General features: G+C 39.8%; 1 protein-coding gene and 1 non-coding gene across 4 annotated transcripts in view; one reads left to right on the forward strand and one right to left on the reverse strand.

Annotated features, from left to right (window-relative positions):
* The window catches only part of APBB2 (amyloid beta precursor protein binding family B member 2), a 222928-nt gene that overhangs the window by 187896 nt on the left and 16888 nt on the right, over window positions 1–18144 (reverse strand). For all 3 annotated transcript variants that reach the window (XM_049790119.1, XM_049790120.1, XM_049790118.1), the window contains exon 2: window positions 9763–9832. In XM_049790119.1, coding sequence (XP_049646076.1) covers window positions 9763–9781 — 19 coding nt within the window. In that variant the 5' untranslated portion in view covers window positions 9782–9832. The remainder of the gene's footprint in view (window positions 1–9762; window positions 9833–18144) is intronic.
* Window positions 4646–4753, forward strand: LOC126033043 (U6 spliceosomal RNA). Its single transcript, XR_007504199.1, has one exon. It is a non-coding gene; the product is annotated as a U6 spliceosomal RNA (small nuclear RNA).

Raw genomic sequence — 18144 nt, forward strand, 5'->3', positions numbered from 1 at the left:
GCTAGGAATAAGGGAAAGTTTCTCCCAATGGAAGGGGATAATAACATTCACAAGCAAGAATATCTCAGGTTTCACGTTTCTCAGGCTCAGAGGATTGACTTCTTTCTTATCTGATCCTTTGCCCTCCAGAGACTTCCCTGTGTTGCCTATGACTAACATTCCTGAAATTGTATTGTGGTAACTTTCATTCCTGCAGGCAAAACAGAAATGTTACAGGAGGGGGAAGCGGGCAGCTTGCCTTGCTTGGGAGCTCAGGAGGTATCTCTAGCATCAGATACTCCCAGTGGACAATTTCAGAAGGGACCTTGGATCTGTGTGCATGTAGGAAGGAAATGAGGCACCCCAGTTGTCCTCTGCCTCAGCCGAATGCATGTGCAGTGTCTGTATTTATAGCCTGACCTACCTAAGTGGCCTGGGGTGCTATTCATTAGTGTGATTATTTCTGGGGACTCATGCTTATCCAGCCACTCTTAGCTCTGGGACCTCATCATATTGGAAATGCCCAAAGAAAATGGAATTGAAAGCCAGGAGGACTGGTTCTTAATAGCAAACTTGAGATGAGGAGGGGCAGAATTAGGACAGAGGAGGGAATACTACCACAATGATAGAGAAAATTAATCACTCTAGACAAGGACTAAGTGCTGAAATGAGGTAAAGTGATATGCATGAAACCCTCTTAATCACAGTGTTGCAAACCATGGTACCTAAGAGGAAAAAAGAATAAGAAAAAAGTGCCTGTCACAGAAACAGGATGAGAAGTGGGAGGGTAACAGGGAAATTGGTGGAGAGAAGTGAACATTGGTGAAGGGATGGGTGATTGAACGTTGTACAGCTGAAACAAACCTGAATAAGTTTGTAACTAGTAACTAACATAATTCAAAAAAATTTTAATAGTTGTATTTCTTTTAAACAATTGGCTGATAATTAAGTTAAAATTTTGTTATTTTGGCTGCTAGTAGGGAATTTTAACCACGTTTTCCTTAATAATTCCTAACTCAACTTTATTCGAGAATAGCAGGGAGGGGCTGGAAAGAGAAGCACCAGGAAGGACCTCTCAGGAAGAAGTCAGGTACCCAGTGGGGAAGGCAAAGAACAAGGGGGGTACTCTTCCTAAGGAAGGGAGAAAAGAAGGCCAGCCTGGGAACTGGCACCTATGTCATGCAAGGACACAAAGCTGAGGAAAAGCCCTAACCTAGAGCTGCCATTTCCCAGGAAAATTAGTCGTTCCCTGAAAGGAAACAGGCCAGGGGTGCCAAGAATGGCTGATGTTTAGAAATTGTCTCAAGGTGGCAACAGAGGGTTAGTCAGATTTTTTTTAAAGGCATAAACAGGATGATAGAAAAACAGATACACAGAAGAAACAGAATCAGGAGCCCACCATGAACCCTAACATCTATCAGTTTATTCAGGACAAAGGAGCCAAGAGGATCCAATGGGGGGGAAGGGCCCTCTCTGTTCTCTAAATGGTGGTGGGGAATCTAGACAGCAGGCAGAAAGAATGAAAGAGGCCAAGGCACAGAGGACCTCCAAATGGATTCAAACCCTGAATATAAGGCTTGAGTTCATAACTTTCTGAGAAGAAAGTAGAAGTCAGCTCCATACGTGTCTTATCAATGATCTTGAGGATTTGGAAGCAATAGCAAAAATAAACAAGTGGGACTTACATCAAACCAAAAAGCAGCCAAGGAGCCATGGAGAAAATATGAAGGCAGCCTATGGAATGAAGCAGAAGGGAACCCGGAGAGAACAGGTTGGGGGAAGGAGAGCAGGATCAGATGAGAGATGAGGAATGAATGCAGGAATATGGCTTGGAGAGGGCAAGAGACTGAGCTGGGAAGAGGGACATGGGTTGGGGGTGAGGGTGAGAGAGGAAAAGGTCAGGGATCAAAGGTCTCTGAAAGGTCAGAAGACAGGTGTGAAAGGTGTAAAGGATCTAGGGGACTGTCTCCACTGATTTATATGCACCCTCTGTGGGGATTTCTTAAATGTCTAGAAGCCTAAATCTTATCCTTAAAGGTTCTAACTCCATTGAATCTTGAACTGGAAATAGTCAGAAAACTCTTCAGTTCTCTGGATGATTGCAGTAAGGGAGAGGACATTCCTGAGAACTCCCAGTCTATGGGAAGAAAAGATTTAGAAGAGTAAGATATCATACATCTGAATAAATGACTTCTAAGGCACTAGAAATACTCATATCATATAAGCCATCATCGTTGTCCTGAACATTCCTTGCAACCATCTGTCCTTCCTGGCAAATGCCACCCATCCTTTAAGATTCAGCTTGGCTATCACCTCTTAAGGAAGTCTTTCCATGTCTGTCCAGCCAGACCCTTTCTCAAAACTCCCAAACCTTCATAAATATCTCAGCCTCACTCAAACTTATTTTAATCAGATTGAGTTTCCCAATTAGGATTTGCTATAATAAGCATAAAAGTTTAGCATGCAACAGAGACTCAAATGTGTGGGGGCCAGAGAGATAGTACAATATTTAGGGCACGTTTCTTGCATCCTAATAACCCTGGTATCACATAAGGTCCCCAGCATTACCACAGATGATTCCTGAGCATAACATCGGGAATAGCTTGTGAATATACCCTGGATATGGTCCCAAATCCAAAACAAGAAAGAAAATTTTGTAGAATAAACCACTGATTAAAATACACAGACAAGTGTATACCATTAACATCTCAAGAATATGTAAAATATCTAGGGACCATGGTTGCATTTGTTACTAAAGATAAAAAGTAAACCACTGCCAACTCGTCAACAGTAAGCTCATTTTTTTCCCCTTAAAAATACTAATATCGTGGAACTGAAGAGATAGTAAAGCAGGGAGGGCATTTGCCTTACATATGGCCAACTCAGGTTCGATTCCTGGCAATCTATATAGTCCCTTGAGTTTCTCCAAGAGTGATTCCTAATCTTAGAGTTAGGAGTCATCCCTGAGCACTGCTGGTGACCCTTTCAAAATAAGCAATATCAGAAAAAGAAAGTCACCAGCAGCCAGTTGTCTCATATTTTATCCCATGGCGCATTTGGGCATGACATAAAAATACAATCACCCAAAAGACTGTGTATACCAATTTACTTTGCTCCTCAAAAACCCGAGACCTTAGCTCTTCACATTAGCTCTTCACATTCACATTCCCACTAGGAGGGTCCAACGGTTCCAAAGTCTCCACATTCTAATCAACAGTTGTAATTGTCCTTGTTGGTTCTAGCCCTCCCAGCAGGTATGAAGTGCGATCTCATTGTGGTTTTAGATTTGTAACTTCCTTTCCCCTATAGCGGTGGTGGGCAACCTTTTTTTCAACTGAGCCAAATCTCGCAAAAACCACGATTGAAATTTATCTTGAGAGCCACATAGGGTGCGCACTGACAGAGGCTAGGAGTAGAGTCCTGACTCCTGGAGCTGCTGCCCAGCACACAGAAGAGCCGCATTAAAAAGTGTAAAGACCCCCTTTGAGATCTGTTTTATAAACAATACTGGTAGAAGAGTATTGCTGTATAGATTTCATGTTTGTATCAAGTTACGGGGAATGTTGGACTTTATTCGTCAGCCCCCAGATGCATCAACAGTATCTTGTGGCATTGCTTCTCTTTTGCATAGGCACATTAAAATGGGGAAATAATACATATGCAAACAGTTCTTATCTAATAGAGATGGGGACACAAATTTGGTAATGTAATTAGGCCTTTTGCCCTGAACATTGGCATAATGATTTGGCTCAGGCCTCAGAAGAATGGGCATCGCCCATACACACCTGAACAATGGATACCATCTATGGAAACAACCACAATTGTCTTCAACATTACCAGGATCCAAGCCTCTACCAGGGAAGACCTACCACTGCTTTGGCATTGACTTACTCCAAAGAGTGCTCCCAACACCCAGACGACTCAGCAACAGTCTGCATGCAGGGCAGATCACTCCGCATTTAATGGTATGCTGAAACTAGAGGATGCTCCACATCAGCCTGACATTGATGAAAGAAATGCACAGAATCCAGAGTCTTTAAATATAAGAATCTGATACCAACAACAGCTAAAGTGTGAAAAAGTTTCACCGGGACCTTGAGAATGACTGGAGTTGGACGGACTGGTTTGCCTGGAACCCAGAGTCTATCTTATGCCAATAAACTGAGGTGAGGCCTTTTTTAGTAATCAGGTCAAGGATTTTTTTCCATTTTCCCCATTTTTCTGGACCTATGCAAACAACAGCTCTTGCTACTATCACACCTTTACTTTTTTTAACTTTTATTCTTTAAGGAAAAAAAAATACAACTTACTGAACTTAAAAACAATTGTAGTAGAATGCCTGTCTTGAATACAGGCGAGGGATGGGAAGGGGGAAGGGGGTAATGTTACACTGGTGAAGGGGGGTGTGTTCTGGTATGACTGTAACCCAAATATGATCATGTTACTTAAAAATATATTTAAAAAAAAGAATGAATGAGGGAACTGGAAAACCTGTCTAGAGTACAGGTGGGGGTGGGTGGGATGGAAGGAGATTTGGGACATTGGTGGTGGGAATGTTGCACTGGAGATGGGGGGTGTTCTTTACATGACTGAAACCTAATCACAATCATATTTGTAATCAAGATGTTTAAATAAATAAAAATATTAAAAAAAAGTGTAAAGAGCCGTGCTCACTTTGGCAGCACATCTACTAAAATTGGAATGATACAGAGAAGATTAGCATGGCCCCTGCACAAGGATGACACGCAAAAAGTGTAAAGAGTCACATGTGGCTTGCGAGCCGTGGCTTGCTGACCACTGGCCTATAGAGCCCAGAAGTTCCAGTTCTATTTACAAAACCTAGCATCATTCAGTCACTATTCAAGTATCTACATGTGTCAATGCTCATCTCAAGACCAAGAACACACAGTGCACCAAATAAGCAAAATTAATTAGGAAGAAGGATATATCACCTGTGCCTCTAAAGTGGGCCTTTGTACTGAAGTAGCTTTTCCTAGGGTTCTGGGAAGTGTAGGTGCTTAAACATTCTGCCTGCTACGTCTATTCAACACAGAGCTTTGAGTGTGTCCTGTCAAGATCCTAAAGCAATTCAAGAGAGCCGATTCCTATTCCAGGTATATGTTCAGATTTAAGAGTGTGCTGAGAGAGAGCCAATGTTACCTGCTCTCTCCTGCATGCAGGATGCAGAAACATCTTTTTATAGCACTCCATGTAATTCCTCCTTTTCTGATAAACACCCCAGTTTTTCTGGCTCCAGTCTCTTATGCTCGTTCATTTAAAACTTCTCCACACATATCTATAACATGAAGGATAAGCTACTAAATGCTAAGGACATGGCAATAAAAATAACAAAACAAAATACCGATTTTTTTCTCTTAAATAATTTTAATGTGAAGAAAATAAACAGTTTTTGAGAAGGATCTAAAGAGAAAAAAAAACTAATCTCATGACATCCCATGCTGGAGCTTCTAAACTTTAGAATCTAAAGGTTTCATGAATGACCTTCCTCCTTCCTACCTGGGTCAATAGCCCAGGCCCAGTAAATCAGAGTAGCAAGTTCTTCTGGGATGGAGAATGGTTCTAAGAATCACTTGGAAACATTCAGCAATCAGACCTAACACTTTGCTAGAATGATCAGATGAGATGTGCTACCATTTTTCCTTTTCTTGAAAATGTTAAGATGAGAAGTTCAAAGGCTCCCCACAAAAAGACAACCTATGTGAAATAAACAAATGAGTAGGCAGAGCTAAGAGACAAAGGAAAAAATACATAGTTGGAATTTCTGAACTGAGTGAGCCATGCAGGAAACACAGACTTCCGGGGAGTGGAATTCATAGATTTCCCCCCACTTCCTAGGGAGAGAGGAACTTGGAGCTGGTTCTTCCTTTAAGCTACTGGAAGCATCTTATTAAGACATAAAGTTATTGGCTTGTTCAAGAAGTCTAGAAAAAATTATGAAAGATACTTTACTTTCAGGACTAACAAATCTTTCCTCCATGAGTCAAAAAGACCCCAGCATGGACACTCGGCCACCAAGGACATAGCTAAACCTGTCCACTTCTCTTTTCTGAGCCTTCAAGCCCCTGTGGAAGATAAAACTCAACAGTCAGGAACCCTTGAGTTCCACTCTAAGTTTATAGGATTGGAAATGACAAATACATTGGGAAATTCCATGCTCACTCCTTCCCCTGAATAAGCTCTTCATTTTTGTCTCTGCTACCCAGTTCTATTTCCAGAGAGAGATATTAATGGTAGGACTTTCACCCTGAGAATGACGTTGACTTTTGAACTAGACCTCAAAGTATTAAGGAAATGAAAAAGGAAGGGGAACAAATAACTTGATTTTTTTTTCTTTTAGGAAGGGGAGGCAAAATAAAGCTGGTTTCCTGAAATCACTCATAAAAGTAAGTTCTCAATGTGACAAAAATGATAAGAACCTCTCTAGGAACAAAAGAGGCAAAGGTGAGGAGGTTCTGAGATCACTGAGGAGCAAGGACACAGGATGAAAGGACTGAAGTTTCATAAGCTGGGAAGGCAGCTTTGCACATTGCTCCTTTCCTTTAAGAAATGCTGGCCTGAGACTAGGAGATAGTACAATGGTTAGGGTATAGTTCTAGCATTCATCCAAACTGGGTTCAATTCCTAAACCCCCTGGTACAAGAGCATAGTTGGGTGTTGTCCTAGAGGTCCCTGATCATCACTAGGTCTCCAGCACTGAGTGGCCTAGGTATCCCCAGCACTGCAGTACCTTTGTGCTGAATTGACAGTTCAGTTGGCCAAGAACGACAGGTAAGAGTCCCCTACTTCCTGAGTACAGCTTGGAAGACCCCATATCACACCACTATCAAAAACAAAAACAAATATGTTTTATTGGGCAATAAGATGAATATGCTATGAAGCAGTCTCATCAGGGTAAAGTGGGCAGAGGTGTCCATGAGAAGGACAAGGAAGGCTTCCCAGGAAAGGGACAGTGCAGCCATTGTGTGGAAGAGCAAGTGGGAGTACATGATGAGATGAGGAAGAGAAAAGCACTTGAGTGTGGAAATGCCTTCGATCCCAACATCACCCCGACAGACATGCAGCTAACTATGTTGGAGATATGCTGGAGACTGTGCATTCTAAGGATTAAGACCTCAGACAGAGTCATCTGGGAAGAGTATGTGCCTCTTCCAAAGCTATGTTTCTGATCAGTCTTTAAATCACTTTCACTGTTTTAAAGAGTCACAAGGTCTTAAGAGGACGGATATCTTTTGACTTTAACACCAAGAACAATAAATGTGGTGCCTGATTAAATTTGAAAATACTAGTTTAAATTAAAAAAAAGATCAGTGAGCTAAAAACCAAGAATTACAAAAAACAAAAAAAAACAAAAACAAGAATACACATTTGTTTGTCTCACTCAAAGTGGCCTTGTGTCAGTTTCAAAAGGAAAAAAAATTAAACAGTGGCAGATTCAGAAATAGAGTCATTACTAGACTAAATTTAAGGCTAAGCCCTTGTAGAGAGGAACACCTGAGTTTAATCTTGAAGGGTCTGTGGGATAGGTTAGTGGGTTAAAAAAACTGCTATAAACTCCCATCAGGTTTACTTTTGTTGATTTCCTGGGGTCAAACTCAACTGTGCTCAGGGTTTTCTTTTGGTTCTATGCTCAGAGATCAGTCCTGGCAATGCTCCAGGGACCTGATGCAATGCCAGGCATCTAACCAGGGATTGGAGCATGCACGGCAAGCATGTTCTCTCTGAACTATCTAATTTTGCTTCTTTGGGCTCCTATAGTCACAACTCTTGGGAGATGGAAAGTAAAGCAAATACATACTTTCATACCTTATCTCAGTTACTGGGCTACTGACTGGCATTTGAATTTTCAAAAGAAAAAAATAGCTGAAATATGGTACTAGAATAAGAAGGCCGCTGTCCTGTAAATGATCACATTCTATCTCAATAGAATTGATGACAGTAAAAGCTATTAGAAAACCATGCTAGATAACAGTTTCATTATCTCATTTGCAGCACTACCAAAGAATAAAGTGACTTGAGTGCTAATAGGAAGAATAAATATATTTAAAGTACTGTGAAAATAAGAAATTTCTGGAAGTCATTTAATTAGTTCACCTTCATTTAGAGGGAAAAACATTATTTATACATTTGCCAGCCTTGTTCGTAAAATATTCCCACATTAAATCTATTTAGCAATTTAATCAAGGATTTTATATGCCAAAGAATTCCTAAAAGTATTTATTCTCAACATTTAAAATGCATCTTTATAAGGGCCATATGTATTTCCTGTAATCTTTCAAATTTAATATATCAAATCAAATATATATATTTGCAAAGAGAATCTATTACTTGTGCCCAAATAAGAATCATATATAATTTCCCCATGTGAACTTAAGCCTATCATCTTGTTTTTAGATGTTTTTAATAAAAAGGCTATTTCCTGTCATCGGATACTTCTGCCAACCTTAAGTGTTTATTTTCTTTTGTTTTTTCTTAGTTCTGTTAAAAATGTACAATATTACATTAAAAAGATCTGACTACATGGAGTAAGCTCAATTTTCAGAATTTAGTATTTTAGCTCTTTATCTAGGGTTTAAATCTGCTCATTTAAAAGTTTAAAAACAGGGGCCAGAAATATAGTACTGGGGTCAAGACATTTGCTTTCAATTCCAATGACCTTAGTTCAAATCCTTAGACCACATATGGTCCCTGACCACTACCAGAGGTCACTCCTGAGCACTGCCAGGAGTAACACAATTACAGTCAGGAGCAGCCTATGAATATTGCCAATTGTGGTCCAATCCTCACAATCCCCACTGCCTTAAAAAAAAAGTCAGACCCTCAGAATAAGGATTTGCAGAGTTAGTCCAGAGATTTTTGCCTTGCTTTCATGGAGCTGACCCCATTTCCATCCCTGGGAACACATGATCCTCTAAGCAGCTCTGGAAGCTTCCATACATTCCACACATGTCCCCTGATTACCCCTGAGTACTGCCAGGGTGGTGTAGTTAATCCTTGGCACTTCAGGGCCTCACACTGAACCACCCGTTGGGCTATTGAGAATCATAGGAAGGGGCTAGGGCACTCCTGAGCACTGCTCGAGAGCTCCTGCTCTCTGTACCCCATATATAAATAAATACTAACTCAAAATGGCTGAGTGGTATGTGTCCTACCAAAGGTAGAATTTACCCAGATTTTTTTTAAGCCAGTTCTATTCTGTTTCATTCAAAATATTGTCTCAAAGGTTTGATCCTTATTCTATTGCTGCAAGGCTAAAATAAAGTCCCAGGTTATACTGGCAGGTCTAGCATCCATCATGACACAAAGCAAGGGACAGAGTATCAAATAAGGCAGTCTTCTTTAGATCTAATATTAATAGCTGCCATTTCACAGGGCATGCCTATTTAGGGCACACTCTTCTAAGCAAACCCTACCTCATCTCAAACACCAGCACCTCCTTCATTCACATGTAACAGTTCTCAGGTAATGTGCAGTTCCAGAGGGCAAATTTAGGCAGAGTTTTAATTTCCTGTTACAGCCAACTAAAATATTTTCAGATTATATTAATAGAGCCAGCCAATAAATACAGTGGAGTCTAATGGGTTCCTTTATCTTATTGAAAAAGATTAATTTTTCAATTACATGAGTGAAGAGCAAGAAAATCATGTTGCTTTTGAAATTTTCTAAATTTAACATCAAAACAATGATCTAGCTCACAGACATATTTTAAAGGTTTAATATTCACGAGCTTCTTTGCACTGAAACATATAAAAAAGTGTATCTGACCTGGAAGTACTTCTGACATGGATTCCCCAGATGTCAGCAACAATGCAGGAAACAGGTTACAACTTGAAATCTGGAAAGAGGGATTATTTGCAAAATGTAAATTTCATAACAAAATGTAAACTAAACCCCCATAACATTGAAAATCCTCCTAAAAGTCACTCAAAATATTAACTGTTGGCATATAATGCTTAATTTTTTATTCATATTTCATTACAAACTGTCTAAAATTAAATTCCTGCATAATCACATTTTCCACAAACATTTTTTGGACTATTTCCCCATGCAAGACTTCAGTTCTTTCTCTCCTTTTTTTCTTCCATAACACCGCCCCACCCAATTCCCCATTTTGTACCTGTTTTTCATTAACCCTCATAACACAGAAGCTAATAAGGGGAAAAACTGGTACATTTTACTACATACAAATTCAAACCTTCTGTTTAGAACAACCACAATGGCTATAGACACAATAAAAGTAAAAAAAAAAAAACTGAAAAAAATTTTGATACAAAGAGAACATAAAAAGGCTTTTTATATAGAAAGAGGAAAGAGTTCCTTGAAACTATTAAGAAAAAAAAAATGAACAAGCCTGTTGGAAAATAGGCAAAGAACAGAAACAAGTCCCAAGAGAAACACACATGTAACTAATCCTACTCAAAACAAAACACAAAATTCAGTAATAGCAATGTACTGATTTTCCTCTAGCAGACTGAAATAAAATAATAGGCTTGACAACACACGGACCCTGGAAATAGAAATTTTCAAACCTAGGTGGGAATAAAAACTAGCAAAAGTCTTTGGAGGGTCATTTAGAAATATCTGAGAAAATTCATAATGCGTGGAGCATATTACCCGCACCATTTTTAAGAATTTATTCTGCAGATACACTCACATGGATTCTATTGATCTAAAGGCAAAGAATCAGTAACAAGAAAACTGTTCTTCGGTGAATAGCTGGTTCATTAAATTATGATACATCCAGACAATGGAAAACAAAGTCACCATTAGGAAAATCGAAATGGATCTATACAAGCTGACACCTGGAGAGCTTTGAAACAAATCATTGAGAGTAGCCTGATTTAATCTGACTAAATTTTTTTTTTTTTTTGGTTTTGGGATGACACCTAAGGCTTACTCCAGGCTCTGTGCTCAGAGATAACTTTGGGAGGAGCTGGGGGCTGGAGTGGGTCAGGGGTGCCAGTGATTGAAACCAGTCAGCAAGCTTGTCATGCTGTCCTATCTTTCTCTCCAGCGTCTGATTAAACATTTTTAAAAGCACACATATTTATGTGTACACACGTGCTCACATCTACTCTGCTTTTACACAGAAAATGTTTTAAAAGAATAATGAAGGACTAAATACAATGGAGAATTGTAGGCTACCAATCCATAACAAGGAAAACTGAGAACAGACCTTGTTTTCAATGAGTTGCTATCAGGAATGCCACATGGAATAATGTATTATGTTAATTCGAATGTAGATACCGCAATGATTGCATTTCTATAAAGTACGAGAAAAAAAACCAGAAAAATAGATCTAGCTTAGCAGAGAGGCTTATCCCGGAGGGCAGGAAAAGGAATGAACCAAAGTGAGCCTCTAGACTCTGGGAAGCTGTGGGGTGGATGTGATGAGGCACGAGCCATACCACCCTTCTGTGCATATTTCCATGCGCCAGTTTGCCTTTCAGGAGACATTAAAGGGGAAAGCCAAATGCTAAAGAGTTGGGTTTTTTTTCCTCTTTGGAATGATGCTTTCCAAAGTGAGAAACATGCTGTTTGCAAAGACTAAATTCTAATCTCACCTTTCCAAACTAGTAACCTCTAATGGGCACTACTTCCAACTTTATGATTCAGATAATGACCTGACAACCTGGTCTACTGGCCCACGATACATTTTTAATTATATTTCCTCATCCAGTGGGCAAGGCTCATTACTCTGGGATAATGAAAAGGGTGGGTTTGTTTGAAACTGCTCTGAAATAACAAGCAGTGAAGCTTCCTCTATGTACCTCTGCTTCCCCCTCTTATGTTTCTCAGCTCCTAAAAATAGGATTTTACCATCTTTCTTCCTTGTTATAGTTTTTTGCCTTCAGTATATTTAAGTTCTACGCAAAATCAGAGATGAGGTGATTACTATTTCATAGAAATGAGGACAAAGTAAAATAGAAAGTGTAGTGACAGAAGTAATCTAAAAACTCTTGAACACAAACCCTGCATACGTTTTAGTGTAATAATCCTTAAAAATAAAATGTGTCTTTTCCCCAATATAAAAATACATGGCCAGCTTCTATAGTAATTGAACTTTCTGCTCTCACTTCATATTTAAATTTAAATGCTGTTCTAGTATGATATAATCCATATTTATTCCTTTCTTGCCATTTGCCATGCATTATGCTAAGAACATAATTCAACTTGTCACAGAACTTACAGATTAGCAGGAGATTCTGACATAAATTGCAGAATTAGTTTTTCAAAGTAGTGTTTGGGTATGTATGTTTTGGAGTAAAAGAATTTGGTTCTCTGAGAAGATAAATAAAAGAAGATATGTGCAGGTAGAGTCAAGAAAGACTGAGAAAACACAATGTATGTGTTAATTTGGGGATTAAATAGGATTTAGCTAGGTGACCTTTATTGAGGGCCTACAATATACAAGGCATTTCCTAGTCCTGAAACGAAGCATAAATAAGAGTTATTTTCCTCCAGGCTCATGGATACTAATGAATCAATTTAATCTAGTAAAACAGCTCCTGAAGACTTGGATTAAGCATGAATTAACTTTGTATAAATAAAAATCGGAAAAGGAGCCAGAACAATAGCTCAGTGGTAGGGCGTTTGCCTTGCACATGGCTGACCCAAGATGGATCTCGGTTCAATTTCTGGCATCCCATATGGTCCCCCAAGCTAGGAGCGATTTCTGAGTGCATAGCTAGGAGAAACCCGAGCATCACTGGGTGTGGCCCCAAAACCAAAAAAAAAAAAAAAAAAAAAAAAAAGCCTGGGAAGACAAATGCATATAATATGATTTTAAAATAATTTACAGCTTTGAGGTTCAATATGCTAGCCATTAGAATCAATTAGGACTCTGAACACTGGGAAAGGTGACGAGGGCAAATAAGACACTGAATTTTTAAATTTACTTATTTTACTATATCATTAAATGGACCTGGAGAAATACAGCCGGGGGTAAGGTGTTTGCCATACATGTGATTGGCCTTAATTCACCCTCCCACCCCCCCACCCCCGCACAGAGTATGGTTTCCCAAGCACCACCATAAAGTGAGCCCTGAACAAAGAGTCAGGAGAAATTCCTGAGCACAGAAAGGTGCGGCCCAAACACCAGCCCTCCATATAAATTAACATTACACAATCCAAGTACACATCAAATATTTCCAATGAAAATTATTTTGGGCGGCTTGTCTGAAAAAATGTAAAAATATCTCATTAATACTTTTAAATTATTTATCACACAATAAATTGGTACTATTTTGCATGCACTGAGTAAGATACAATATTTAACAAGGGCACTGGAGATAGTTCCAGGGACTACGAGCAGACTTTGTATGTAGTAGGCTTTGATTCAACTCCTGAACCTTAACATCATCAGGAGCAGCCTCTGAGCACCCCCCCCCCAAAAAAAAAGAGAACACTTAAGTTTAGTTTCACTTTCTTCAAAAAGAGGCTACCAGAAAATGCTAAATCATCTATGTGATTCACAGGATGCCTCTATTGGGGAAGTCCATAATTAGGAAATGCCATGATGGAAATGAAGAGAGGGGTGCTAGGCAATCCACTGAATTTAATTGATAATTTTAAATCTTGCTTAAATGACATCCAATCAAAACAGTTCACCAATGACTATGTGTGGGGAAACAGTAAGTCATGAAAGGAAGCCCCTAGTGTTCAGAATTGCTTAACGGGGACTCCTGTGCCCAGACGCAGAGAGACCTCTCCTCTTGGCCCCCTCACCAATGCCCAAATAGAAAAACAGAACTTCTACTAATGTAAACATGGCAGTGGCTGGAGCCAAGGGGAAAGAGAGTCACTGTGCTATGGCACTAGAGGCCTAGCAACATTACAGAGCAGCAGGGCCCAGCAAAGCGACACAGGTAACAAGGTTCCAGCTGCAGATTTCAGACCAGGAATGTACATACTGTCCAGAGAACAGCATAGGGATGAGACCAGGATGTGATCTGGATCAGGCATCAAGAGACAGGCCGAGATACACTGTTCACCAGTAAGAAGTGACCTAAACACTTAAGAAGAACCTGGAACCTTCTACTTAGCCATCCCAATAAACTGACTTCACAAGTATTTTGTAGGCCCAGTCTTGCAGACTCTCTCAAGAATGAACCAGCTCAGGAACAAATCTTCTTTCACAGTAATAGTGAACACTAACTGCTTTTGAAACTTTAGTTCAATTAAAATATTACCTACCTTTCACTTAAAAGCAAGGACAAAGAGAAAGGCTACTTTGGCTCTAAAGCTAGAGGTTGACTAATGTTTGCAGAAAGAGCCTTTGTTCCCATAAAATCACACACTGAGTTCAAAGACACGCCAAAACAGGAGGAGAGCACTGCCCACTCCACCAGAACACACTGATGGTTCCAAATTCAAAGCATCAGGCCACCTACGGCAAACAAGCCAGCAACAAAGGGGTCGCTTCTGCAGCCTTTTCATCTGTCTCAGAATGGAAATCCAGTTCACTGACAAGCCGTGGTGGCAGCAGACTTGGGGCTCTGCTGGAGTTCAAGGACAGCCCAGAGAAGCACACACTGGCAGAAATCACCAAACACACGATTAGCAAGTACTACTGAAAGGTACCACTGGTGTTTCACATTGGAATTAATTAACATTAATTAATAAGTAAAAATAATTAAATAATAATTGAAAATAAGTACTTAATTAACATCAACTGCAGCACCAGCATCCACGTGTTTCAAAAGGTTGCCAATAGAATAAATAAATGACATGCTTTCTTTGTCATTTCAGTGGAACCTGGTTCCACTGAACATACCATGCACTTTTAAATGATGTTCTGGACAGGTGAGAGAGAAGCAAATTTGCCTGTTATTCCACATACAGATGAAAACAAAACAGGCTGGCATTTTTTCTCAGTTCACCTCTGTGTCTCCCCTCCTTAGAGCCTCATTCTTCTTTCCCACAGTTCTAGAACTGCTGCCCAGGCCTCAAAATACACTCTCCCATCTCTCTTCTCATGTCTATCTTTCCCCAATTCACATGCCATTTAACACAAGTCTGTTCCCAACGACAGGCTTATCCCCAAACCTTCAGCATAAAGTTCTTTCAGCCATTAGCAACCCAACCCCCATCTAATCCTAGAACCCCTCAAATTCTTCATTATCTTCAAGTAACCACTTCTTGGCTCTGTGCTTAGGGATCATGCTCAGAGGTATCAAGAGAATATATGAGGTGCTGGGATCAAATGCCCTATCCACTGTACCATTTTGTCCTGACCTAATTTTAGCCTTTTAAAAAAAGACATTGATTAGGGCCAGAGTGGTGGCGCAAGCAATAAGGCATCTGCCTTGTGTGTGCTAGCCTAGGACAAACTGTGGTTTGATCCCTTGGCATCCCATATGGTCCCCCAATCCAGGAGCGATTTCTGAGCACATAGCCAGGAGTAACCTGATAGTCACCGGGTGTGGCCCAAAACCAAAAAAAAAAAAAAAAAAAACAAACCCAAAAAACCAAAAAAGACATTGATTACTAGTAATAGTTCTTATCATCTGTATACCTAAGTATTGAATAGCCAGAGCAAAAATAAATTGGGCAGGATATTTGCCTTGTATGTTGCTGACCAAGATTTGATTCCTAATGCCCTGTATGTTCCCCCAAGCCTGCCAGGCAGGAGTGATTAATCCCTGAGTGAAGAGCCAGGGGAAAGTCCTGAGCATAAATCAGGTGGTGCTCAAAACTAAAATAAAAACCAAAATGAAAATCAGTATTCATGGCTGAAGAGAACAAGTACTTCTCAAATACCTGGCTTTTTCTTTTCATTTCTTTTAAAATAATTTTTATTTTATTAAAGATTTACAAATTTATTGATAGGTGAGTTTTAGGCACATAATATTTTAACACCAATCCCCTCACCCATCATCAGTGCTCCCAGACTCCATTATCCTCTACCCTTCCCCCAGCCCCTGCCTGCCACCTTGACAGACACATTACTAAGTTTGGTGGCTATAGCTTAGAGCTCATGTTTTTGGTGTTGTGCTTTGAATGTATAGCTAATACCACTCTCCCACATCCCCAACAGAACTGAAGCTTCTATCCCTGTTTCCCCATTATTTCCTTCCTTATCTTCTTCCAATTTAGCATCTGAGAACAAAGCCAGAAATAACTCCTAAGCAACACTTTACAATCCCTCCCTCTTTTCACCCCCCCAATCAGTATACTGTAGGAGCCTAAATTTATCATATATATATGTATATGTATATATATTTTTAAAGAGAGTGGTGGCAATGAAAGCAGTACAGGGATATTATTAGATAAATTATATATATATTATGTAGATATATATATTATGTAGATATCTAATATCTAGATCTTTTGGTGTGTGTGTGAGGGGTAGTTAATTCCCAACTCTGCTTAGTGGTCACTCTGTCTTCAAGCCTTCATTTCACTTAGGAAAAGTTCATTTGTTATTTAAATTTTTTGGGGGGGGCCACACCCGGTGACACTCAGGGGCTACTCCTAGCTATACGCTCAGAAATAGCTCCTGGCTTGGGGGATTATATGGGACGCTGGGGGATCGAACCGCAGTCCGTCCTCAGCTAGTGCATGCAAGGTAGTCACCTTATTGCTCAGGGACACTGCTCTGGCCTCTGATTTGAATTCTTAATCTTAGCCAATTCAATGTTTCCAGAGCCAGATTTCAAAATCATTTCCAATAACACTACCAAAGAAAAATCTGCCCAGACAGGGAAAATCTTGTTTATTGAAATGTATCCCAAAGGAAATATCAACCACTGTAGAAGAAACATTTTCTGTATAGAACAAACAGAACAATAAATGTAGGTTTTCCATTATTACTCTTAACAAGAAAATTTTTAAGTAAAACAAGAGCTTTATGCTTTGCCCAGAGCTAATGTCCATTTTTCATATTTCCAAGGCATATTATTACAGATAGGAGAACTTGTCAATGTTTAATGCTTCTAAGAAGAGCTGATTTAAAATAGACGGTGGAGAGCTGACGATGAGGCATGGATGTTACTTTCTGGGTCTATAGAGTCCCTCTTCAATTGAATGTGGACTAACTTTGGGACTAGCTTTGGTCATCAGGTTAATATATGAAATAATACAGAAGCTCAAAAAGCCTGGATCCATTCCCTGTCCTCTGCAAAACAAGATATAGTTTATACCACAGAAAGTGGTAACCTACTGCAAGGGTGTTGTGTACATCCTGTGTGCTCAGAAGAACTGTGTTCTCCTGCGGTGCTCAGGACTTACTCCTGGCTCTACTCTCAAGGATCACTCCCAACAGTGTTGAGGGACTATATAGGGAACTGGGGGTTGACACTAGGACTATGTACAAGACAAATGCCCTATCCATTATACCATCTCTTTGGCTTCTTTATTTCATTTTTAAATAAAATTTATTTTGTTAATATTCTATATTTGTAATTTTTTTTGGAGGGGGGAGTACATCTGCTGACACTCAGCGGTTAACTCCTGGCTATGCACTCAGAAATTGCTCCTGGCCTGGGGGACCATTTGGGACACTGTCTGGGTTTGACAAACCCAGGTCTGTCCTGGATCAACCACGTGAAAGATAAACACCCTACCTCTGTACCATGGCTCCAGTCCCTGTATTTGTAAGTTTTATAAAGCACAGAGTACTAGCAGATGAATCTCATAAAAGCTGCCTTTTTAGGGGCTGGAGCAGTGGTGCAAGTCGTAGGGTACTTGCCTTGCATTCGCAAACCTAGGACAGACTGCGGTTCGATCCCCCTGCATCCCATATGTTCCCCACAAGCCAGGAGCAATTTCTGAATGCATAGCCAGGAGTAACCCCTGAGCATCACCAGGTGTGACCCCCTCAAAACAATAGAAAGAAAAGAAAAATATATAATATATAATCCATTTAACATTGTTCCCCATATAGGCTCCATAACAACATGGTTTGGGGTCCATTCAGTATATTCTTACTGCTTGGCACATGGCAGATTTTCAATGAATAGTTCATATAGGAATGAATTGAAAAATTCACCAAAACATTTATAGCAATAATCTCTGGATGGTAGGATTTAGAAAAGTGCCTTCTTTTCTTATATGTGATTGATTTGTATTACTTTCTGAGTGTGCAGCATTTTCACATTCAAAGCAAATCAGTTTTTTCAAATTAAGAAACAACTGTCTTGTACC

The sequence above is a fragment of the Suncus etruscus genome, chromosome 16 (assembly GCF_024139225.1).
Source record: "Suncus etruscus isolate mSunEtr1 chromosome 16, mSunEtr1.pri.cur, whole genome shotgun sequence".
Lineage (NCBI taxonomy): Eukaryota > Metazoa > Chordata > Mammalia > Eulipotyphla > Soricidae > Suncus > Suncus etruscus.